General features: G+C 41.7%; 1 protein-coding gene across 3 annotated transcripts in view; it reads left to right on the forward strand.

Moving 5' to 3' along the window:
* The window catches only part of LOC128700070 (streptococcal hemagglutinin-like), a 156,606-nt gene that overhangs the window by 13,693 nt on the left and 131,738 nt on the right, over window positions 1-11,175 (forward strand). For all 3 annotated transcript variants that reach the window (XM_070098723.1, XM_070098722.1, XM_053793027.2), the window contains exon 2: window positions 6,833-6,988. In XM_070098723.1, coding sequence (XP_069954824.1) covers window positions 6,833-6,988 — 156 coding nt within the window. The remainder of the gene's footprint in view (window positions 1-6,832; window positions 6,989-11,175) is intronic.

Genomic DNA, 11,175 nt, shown 5'->3' on the forward strand with positions numbered 1-11,175 from the left:
ATTAAGATGCCTTAAACCTGACCAATTATTCTGATTTTTGTGTGTTGGATTCACAATGAAGGGCAAATGATGTATATGAGAGGCCCGAGGACATGATTAACCCCTTCAGGGTCCAAGGCCCAAATCTGAAGTGGTGCCCCAGTGTCCAAGAATTTTCCCAAAAAAAATTTGTTATTTTTTCTTATGAAATGGTAGAGAATCTTTTTGCGAAGGTAATAAAACAAAAAGTACGAAATTTGATGGAAAATTGACGAAATTATGCTCTCGTGAATTTTGATGTGTCAGTGATATTTACGAATCAGCGATTTTGCCGACTTTGACTTCCATTTTAGGCCAATTACATCATTCCAGTCGACCAAATTCTTAGCTATTTTACTAGTATTACTTCTATTCTATCGATTGAGCACAAGAAATCGCCAAGTCAACTGTTTCAACTACAAAATAAAGTGATCGGAAATTGGTAATTTGGCCAATTTAAAACACAGTTCAAAATATTCCAATTTGAAAATAGCATCCAGAATAAACAATGTAGGCATTCCTGGCACTAAACTAACATTTCCTCGGTTCATTAGTTACATTTTGAGGCTTTACAAATAAATCCCATTTTTATTTTTTATTTACATAATGAATTTTTATTCACACCAAAAAATAGAAGATTTACTGTTATGCAATATTGTAATAATTGTATAAATATCATCACCACATTTGTGAATGTGTATTAGATCCACCAGCTGGCGTGTATTAGACGTGTGAGGTCGTTTGTTTACTCTTGAACATCGACAAAAATTTAACATTTCCGCTACTTTGAGCTCAGTTTCAAGCCATTTCCAGTGCTAAAACCAATCAAAATCAATTCTATTTCTGTAATATGTCTTCCATTCTATCAAATGAGACCAAGAAATTGCAAATACAACTATAAAAAATATACAAAAAAAACACTGCAAAGTTGCTGTTTTAATCGAAAATCTTGGTTTCAGTTTTTTTTCTCTCATTATACACAGTGTGCTGCAGGATTTGTTTTATGTGGTGCACACATACCACATAGATGTATTCTCTCATATCTAGGCCCAAGTGTACCACTCCCAGTTTATCAGAGTGAGCTGAGCTCATGACGTAGATCTACGGTTTGGACACTGAACGCAAAGCCGTAGATCTACGGGACGGACCTTGAAAGGGTTAATGAACAGAGGACATGTTGCTTTAGTGGCTGGAATAGCTGTGGTGTTTATTTTGGACTCTTTAAATTGGAATTTATTGAATTTTTGTGTAAAATTGTCTAAGTTACCGACTTCTGGGCAGTTTATATGATAGCTCTAATAATTGAATGGACACTTTCTTGCACTTATTCAAGAAAATGGAATAGAATGGATACTAGCAAAATAACAAGAAATTTGGTCAAATTGAATTATGAACTGTCCAAGCAGATCTACGTTCACATGCATAGTGCTCCAAAAGTAGATCTGTTTTTTTTTACATATTTTCAAATATAACAAAAAAAAAAGTAGATCAAAGTTTTTTTACACTTTTTCAAGTGTAAAAAAAGAAAAGATCTACTTATTTTACATACTTTCAAATGTTCAAAAAGCGTAGATCTACGTTTGGACAGTTTAAGGGTTAAAATAGGCCTGAAAGTGATTGAAATCACCGCTTCAGAAATTGTGCCCAAACTACCAACTTTGCACCTGCACAACTCCATAAGTTTTTCACCAAAGTTAGCATTTTTTGGTGTTATTACCTTTAAAAAATGATTTTCAACCATTTCAGAAGAATTTTTTTTAAATGCCGTCACTGTGAACACTTAATTTCGGGGTTTCTGAAAGTGAAGGGATTCATTTCAGGGGTTGTGACAGTGAAATGGTCAGCAGTTTGTTCATATATTTTATCCTTTTGTTAATAATGTGTGCATGTGTGTCTGGCCTCGTACACAGCCATATTACACTCAGATCTCAGCATCATTTACAGCAAGTAATGGGAATAGGGAGTCACAAACTGCAGTTTGGTTGATGTAAGCTTATAACATGTACATGGGTATTAATAATAATAATAATAATACTCTTTCTACTATTAATAATTTATTCCCAGTGGCAACCTTTAAGTGATTGCCTTCAACTCTGTTTTTATTTCACACATGGTGCAAGATAAGGCAGTAGTTGCTGTCATAGCTGAAACAGGTATGAGTGCCTACAGGGCTAAAGCAAAACTACTCAATGTGGGTGCTCTTAATCACAAAGAAATATATTGGGAAAATAGGGACCCATGTGGGAAACTGGAAATGTGGAGAGCTAAGTTGATGAAAGTGGTCATGGAAAACTCTGCAGGCATGTCAGACATAGGAGAAATAGGATATGAGGTGCAGGCATGTCAGACATAGGAGAAATAGAATATGGGTGCCAGTGACCATGCAGTGCTGAACTTGAGTACCTTGTGGAACTAAACAGAGGGAAGAATGGCAAATGGAGGGCACAAGAATGATGAGGGAATTCTTGAATGCATTGCAGTGGGAAAGGGAACTGGATGAGATAGAGTACGTAGCTGGAAAGTGCCTGGATGGGAGGCAGAGCACAACTTCATGCCCTAACAGTGAATGGGAAATACAGTAATGAAGACAAAAATTTCTTCGCTGTTTAACCACAGATGCAGAAAGGCACCCAAAAAAAAAAAAAGATAGAGAAACATAAAAGTGCGAAAAAACTGAAGGAAGCAAAGGACAGAGAAAAACAGAAATGAGCAGATTAACCAGAAGTGAATTTGTAAAGGTAAGGAGAGATACTCGAGAGACAATTCAAGAACAGTATAGCAGGTAAGGCCAAGTCTGAACCAGAACTGCTTCATTGCCATACCTGAAGAAAGACAACAATAAAAGGGTGGGAAATTTGACTTGTGAAGGAAGGAGAGCTTATGGAAGTGTTGAACAAAACAATTCAAGGAGGTCGTCTCATTGAAAATGGGCAATACCAGAAAGCCTAGAGAAAAGGGTATACCAACAGGTACTGGACATTGTACACACTTAACAGAAAGAGACAAAAAAAAAAAAGTTTGATGAATCTGGATACATCAAAGGCAGTGGGACCTGACAAGGTGTCGCCGTGGATTCTGCTTGGAGCAAACACATTGTCCGAACCTCTGGCTAAGAGCTATGAGTTAATGAGCATGAAACAGTTGCCAGAGATGTGGAAGACAACAAATACAGCACCTAGCTGCATTCAAGAAAGGAGACAGGTAGGAAGCATTGAACCACAGGCCAGTTTTGCTGACAAGCATACCTTGCAAGGTAATGGAGAAGATAGTCATAAGGGGAGTGTTAGAGCACTGGGAGAGAAGTGGTTTCATAAACAGTAACCATCACAGGTTCAGAGATGGTAAGTCTTGTCTTACTGACCTGTTGGAACTCTATCACAAGTAATGGAAGTGAGACAGGCGAGAGAGGGCTGGATGGGCTGTATTTTCTTAAGACTGCAAGAAGGCACTTGATACAATACCCCATTTTAAAGCTTCAACACTTTTCTCAGCAAGCCACTTTGTTATTTGTTTATTTTTGGCCTTGTTACAGGGGGTGCTATTGTGCATAATGGTGGTGCAGCTGTGAATTTTGAAAATATTCAGTAGATGGTCCTTGAGAATGATGATGTAGTGGTTGTCATTCATTGTAACATTTTGAGAAAATAAGTACAGACCTGACAACCACTAAAGGAACCCCAAACCTTGACGGATTGTGCGTGCTGTACAGTGCTCATGATGTATGCAGTGTCATATATGCTGATAGAGGAGGGGTGCCTCATATTGTTTTGACAACCTTGAATGTGGCTCAAGAATAAGCCTTAATTTTGCTTAATACATAATGGCACTAAAGTGCAAAAGTAGTGATGCAGGCAGTTCTTCAAATCCTAAGAGAAGATGTGAAGTGCTTCCCATCAGTGAAAAATTCTAATTTTCGACTTACTGTGCATAATTTATCAATTAAACCACATCGTAAGTATGTAAACAAACAAACAAAAAAAACGACATATATAAGGTTCCTCACTATCTGTGGTAGGGCTTGGACTGTATCCTCTATGGTTACTGGGGGACTACTGTATTAGTTTTTGTTCTATGTTTATATTGTTGCTTTTTAACCCTTTCAGGGTTGGTGCCGTACTAGTATGGCTTGCACGCCAGGGTTGGTGCTGTACTAGTACGTGTAAATTATAGCGCCTTCAAATCTAGCGAGAGAAAGTTGGTAGGCCTACATATGAAAGAATAGGTCTATGTGGTCAGTGTGCACAGTATAAAATAAATTCTGCAGCACACAGTGCATAATGAGAAAAAAAAAGCTCCGACCATGTTTTTGGTTTAAAATGGTGATTTTGCAGTTTTCCTGGTCTCATTTTATAGAATGGAAGACATATTACAAAAATTGAGATGATTTTCATTGGTTTCACAATGAAAAGTACCTTGATATTGAGCTTAAAGTAGCAGAAATGATCGATTTTTGCCAAAGTTCAAAAGTAAACAAATCATGCCATGCGTCCAATACACATCAACTGGTGAGTCTAATACTCTTTTACAAGTGCGCTGATATTATTTATACCATTTCTACACTAATACAGTAGTCTGCATAACAGTAAATCTTCTATTTTTTTTGTGAGAATAAAAATTCAAAGTGGAAAGCAAAAGAAATGTAAGAGGGGCGTGGGGACGTGACTAATGCACAGAGAAAATGTTATTTTAGTGCCAGGAATGTCTGTCTTGTTTATTCTGGACCTTATTTGGAAATTGGCATCTTTTGAAATTTGTGAAGTTGGCAAAATTGCCAATTTCTGACCACTTTATTGGACAGTTGAAATTGGTAAATGGGTGGTTTCTTGTACTCATTTGATAGAAAAAGTGGAGTTCTAGCGAAATAGTTATGATTTTTGTCGACTGGTACATTGGAATTGGCCGAAAATAGGGTTCAAAGTGGGCAAAATCGCCAATGCGTAAACATCGTCGAGACCGCTAACTTCGCAAGAGCATAATTCAGTGAGTTTTCCATCAAATTTCATACTTTTGGTGTCATTATGATCTGATTTTTTTTTTTGACCCTGATAACGTTTAGGAGAGGACCTCTCAACCCTGAAAGGGTTAAAAATTTTCATAGTGATAAAAAGGAGGTCTGGATTATTTTTGCGGGTACTGTATGGTCTTGGGGGACATTGGTTACAGACTTCATTTAGAGAGAAAGACCTAGGGGTGAGTATAGTTCCCAGCATTTTGCTAGAGGCTCACATCAACCAAATAACCTCTGCAGCCAGTGCTTGCCTAGGAAATCTAAGAGTGGCCTTCAGAAATCTTGACAGCTTTTCTGGGAACTTTATACAACTTATGTCAGGCCCATCTTGGAGTATACAGCACCAGTATTGAACCCACACCTGAGGAAGCATGTTAAGAAACTGGAGAAAGTGCAGATATTTTTTGTCACAAAGCTTGTTCCTGAGTAAAGTTGCATGAACTGTGATGAGAGACTAATGAAATTGAATATAATGGCATTGGAGGATAGAAGAACCAGGGGAGGTATAATGTACAAAATACTCAGGGGGTAATTGATAGGGTAGACAGGGGACAGGCCTTTTTGAGAGGCTAGAAATGGGAACTCGGGGACACAACTGGAAGTTAAAAACCACAGAGGAGCCACAAGAATGTCAGGAAGTATTTCATCAGTCTCAGGGTGGTTGGAAAGTGGAATGATCTCGGTAAAGTGTTTGAGAAAGGCTCCATACATAGCTTTAAGAACAGGTATAAGGCTGATGAGGCTAAGAGGGAGTGAATCTTGCAAGCGGCAAGTTGAGAGACAAGGCCAGAAGCTAAGACATGAAACCTGCAACCACATAATGAATCCATCAATTCATTTGTATGGTAAGGCAGGTGTAAGAGTGCATGTTAGGAAAGTCCATTCTGGTATTTAATGGCATTCCCCAGTAGAACTATTTAAAAATAAACAGTTGCTACTAGAATCAGTAAATATGTTGGACAGATTGATGAGTGGGTGTCAGTTGGATCTGCCTGGTAAGAACTGGTAGGCCTGCAGTGCAGCATTATCCTCTGTTCTTTTTATTTTCTTTAATGGTTCGCAATGTAAGAACTATTAAAAATGTCAGTGTTTATTTGAACATCATGAGTTGTATGACATTATTATACCTTTATGAGAAGTCTTGACAGTTATCATTTTTATACTTTAATATTATTTTGTTGAAATGTGTGTGCAGTAATCTGGGGCAAAAAAAAAAGAAAAAAAGAAAAAATGAAGGGGGGGGGGCAGCTTTCTCTGTAGTTTGAGTGGAAAGAAATCATGTTGTGCCCGAATGGATTTTGCGATTACAATATTTAATAATGAAGGCTTGTCTATTGACAGTATACACACCAAGTAGGTGTAAGATGTAGGTGGTTTTTATGACTTGACATGTCAGTGTATGAGCAGGTTAACATTTATGAAGGAATTTAGGGAAACCAGTTAGCCAAACTTGAGTCTGGATCTGGGAATTTGTGCCTGTACTCTGAAGGATAGGTGGGGATATTACAGTTTGGAGGGGCATCTGAGCTGTAATGTTGGTGTGCATTTGGCAAGACATGGAGTGATTGATAGTGATTTTATATTTTTTTTTTTGGGGGGGGGGCAACTAACAGCAACAGTCTGGTTGACCTGGAAAGTACCAGATGAACCTGGCTCATGGCTGGGCTCTGAGAGTGGAAAAACTCTCGGAACTCATCAAAGGTATATGCTACCTGGGTGGGAGATGGCCAGCGTGTTAAAAAGAAAATACAGTATACTATATCAGTATAAATTTCATCAATAATGTATTTCTCTCTTACTTTACAGACATGGATGGGGATAGTGATGGGGGTGGCAGGTGTGGTGGTGGGAGAGGAGAGCTGATTGAGGCAGTTCTCACCTGCGAGGGTAACATTTGTGACCCAGAACTCCCGAAGAAACTCACCCACCTGGTACATGTCCTCAAACATGTCACCCAAAGTGGTAAGTTCTAGACATGAAAAATTATAAGTAGGAATGTTCAGAGTTCGTACATTGAATATAAACTTATATTTAGTACAGTTCAGCAATTTAATTTTACAAAAGGTTTAAAATATTTAGTTAATGATGGTTCTAGGGATCATTGTCTTTTAGTTGATTTCTTGGCCAGCCAAGCTATTGATTGGTACATGTATTTTAAGGTTTTTAACATATATACCACAGCCTAGTTAATTAGGGACCATCTAGAGGACCTTCCTGAATTTCCATGTAAATGTTGGTAAATTTTTTTTTCTTTTCTCCTTTGAAGCCTTGGTACTTTTTCTTTAACTGTTATTATACTATAGTTTTCACTGTGGTTACTTTATACATTTATCATGCCAGTTGTAATTGTAATACACTCCACAAAAACCTGCCACTAACTTTATGCAGAGGGAGTAATTTTCAGTAGAATTGTTGCATAATGGTCAAAGAACCCATTACTGCAGCATTCCTTATTATACAGTGGGGAGTGGCTCCCATGGTCACTGTGAGCTGGACAAAACTAAAATGAATGATGGGTCATCTTATCACATGGGCTGAGAAACCTTGTAATATTGTGTGTAGTTGAAGATGGGATCCAGAAAATAAAAAAAAAGAAACAAGATTGCCAGTCACATGGAATTGCAACAATTGCACAACCCGGGGCAGCATGGGGTAAAGAGCAGGTTGCTTCTGCCTTTGACAGTTGCTAGACGATTACAACTTGGTCCTTGATTCACTCAAAGAAATGCTAACTGCTGATGTAGTGTACACTGATTTTGTAGAAACCTTCGATACGTGTGACCATGGCATAACGCACAAAATACATGCAAAAAGAATAAATGGAAAAGTGAACAGATATTTAACTTCTTAACCCCCCCCCCATGGAGATAGGGGTTGAGGGGACAAGATGAATGGGTGACGGACGTTAAGAGATAAGATAAGATAAGATTTCGTTCGGATTTTTAACCCCGGAGGATTAGCCACCCAGGATAACCCAAGAAAGTCAGTGCGTCATCGAGGACTGTCTAACTTATTTCCATTGGGGTCCTTAATCTTGTCCCCCAGGATGCGACCCACACCAGTTGACTAACACCCAGGTACCTATTTACTGCTAGGTGAACAGGACAACAGGTGTAAGGAAACGTGTCGAAATGTTTCCACCCGCCGGGAATCGAACCCGGGCCCTCCGTGTATGAAACGGGAGCTTTAGCCACCAGGCCACCGGGCCACAGTTGCCGTGACCACCATTTCTAAGTCGGAACAGGCCAGCATTGACACACTACCTTCCTACTGAGAAAACTTTGTCAGTCCACCTGTTGCAATTCTTGCAGCATTGCATAGCTTCTGATGATGCACAAGATGTGTGAAAGATTTTGAGCCGAAGATTTCCATCCCCTTGTGGTTTATCTTGCATTGTTAAGATTGCCTGTTTGCAGTTGTATTGCATGTGTGCACGCACACGTACATATGCAGAACAAGCCACATGGGAATGGAAATCGTTAGCTCAAGATCTGTTGCACTTGTGCATTGTCAGAAGCTATGCAATGTTGCTAGACAGCAACAGGTAGGAGGGGAAATTCTCTGTGGTAAGACAAAACGTGTCACTGGCAGACCATACCTCATGACTGATACATTCTGCCTTGACTCAGAATTTTCCCTCCTATCTGTTACTATCTTGCAGCACTACCCCCACCCACCCCCACACCCATCCCCATCCCACACACCCCACACACACACCCCACACACATACACCCCACACACATACACCCCACACACATACACCCCACACACATACACCCCACACACATACACCCCACACACATACACCCCACACACATACACCCCACACACATACACCCCACACACATACACCCCACACACATACACCCCACACACATACACCCCACACACATACACCCCACACACATACACCCCACACACATACACCCCACACACATACACCCCACACACATACACCCCACACACATACACCCCACACACATACACCCCACACACATACACCCCACACACATACACCCCACACACATACACCCCACACACATACACCCCACACACATTCACTCCACACACATTCACTCCACACACATTCACTCCACACACATTCACACCACACACATTCACTCCACACACATTCACTCCACACACATTCACTCCACACACATTCACTCCACACACATTCACTCCACACACATTCACTCCACACACATTCACTCCACACACATTCACACCACACACATTCACTCCACACACATACACCCCACACACATACACCCCACACACATACACCCCACACACACACACCCCACACACACACACCCCACACACACACCCCACACACACACACCCCACACACACACACCCCACACACACACACACCCCACACACACACACACCCCACACACACACACACCCCACACACACACACACCCCACACACACACACACCCCCACACCCCCACACACCCCCACACACACCGCCCCCCCACACACACCGCCCCCCCCACACCCCCACCACACACACACACACCCCACACACACACACACCCCACACACACACCCCCCACACACACACACACACCACACCCCACCACACCCCACCCCCACCCCACACACCCACACACCCCACACACACACACACACACACACACACCCCACACACACACACACACACACCCCACACACACACACACACCCCACACACACACACACACACACACCCCACACACACACACACACCCCACACACACACACACACACACCCCACACACACACACACACACACTGAGTGAGCTAGATACCTCAAAGGCAATGGGGCCAGATAACATCTCCCCATGGGTATTGAGAGAGGGAGCAGAGGCGCTATGTGTACCCCTAACAACAATATTCAATACATCTATCGAAACAGGGAGATTGCCTGAGGCATGGAAGACAGCAAATGTAGTCCCAATCTTTAAAAAAGGAGACAGACATGAAGCATTAAACTACAGACCAGTGTCACTGACATGTATAGTATGCAAAATCATGGAGAAGATTATCAGGAGAAGAGTGGTGGAACACCTAGAAAGGAATGATCTCATCAACAGCAGCCAGCATGGTTTCAGGGACGGGAAATCCTGTGTCACAAACCTACTGGAGTTCTATGACATGGTGACAGCAGTAAGACAAGAGAGAGGGGTGGGTGGATTGCATTTTCTTGGACTGCAAGAAGGCGTTTGACACAGTTCCACACAAGAGATTGGTGCAAAAACTGGAGGACCAAGCAGGGATAACAGGGAAGGCACTACAATGGATCAGGGAATACTTGTCAGGAAGACAGCAGCGAGTCATGGTACGTGGCGAGGTGTCAGAGTGGGCACCTGTGACCAGCGGGGTCCCGCAGGGGTCAGTCCTAGGACCAGTGCTGTTTCTGGTATTTGTGAACGACATGACGGAAGGAATAGACTCTGAGGTGTCCCTGTTTGCAGATGACGTGAAGTTGATGAGAAGAATACACTCGATCGAAGACCAGGCAGAACTACAAAGGGATCTGGACAGGCTGCAGAACTGGTCCAGCAATTGGCTCCTGGAGTTCAATCCCACCAAGTGCAAAGTCATGAAGATTGGGGAAGGGCAAAGAAGGCCGCAAACGGAGTACAGTCTAGGGGGTCAGAGACTACAAACCTCACTCAAGGAAAAAGATCTTGGGGTGAGTATAACACCAGGCACATCTCCTGAAGCGCACATCAACCAAATAACTGCTGCAGCATATGGGCGCCTAGCAAACCTCAGAACAGCATTCCGACATCTTAATAAGGAATCGTTCAGGACCCTGTACACCGTATACGTTAGGCCCATATTGGAGTATGCGGCACCAGTTTGGAACCCACACCTAGCCAAGCACGTAAAGAAACTAGAGAAAGTGCAAAGGTTTGCAACAAGACTAGTCCCAGAGCTAAGAGGTATGTCCTACGAGGAGAGGTTAAGGGAAATCAACCTGACGACACTGGAGGACAGGAGAGATAGGGGGGACATGATAACGACATACAAAATACTGAGAGGAATTGACAAGGTGGACAAAAACAGGATGTTCCAGAGATTGGACACAGTAACAAGGGGACACAGTTGGAAGCTAAAGACACAGATGAATCACAGGGATGTTAGGAAGTATTT

Source organism: Cherax quadricarinatus, chromosome 64 (assembly GCF_038502225.1).
Source record: "Cherax quadricarinatus isolate ZL_2023a chromosome 64, ASM3850222v1, whole genome shotgun sequence".
Classification (NCBI taxonomy): Eukaryota; Metazoa; Arthropoda; class Malacostraca; order Decapoda; family Parastacidae; genus Cherax; species Cherax quadricarinatus.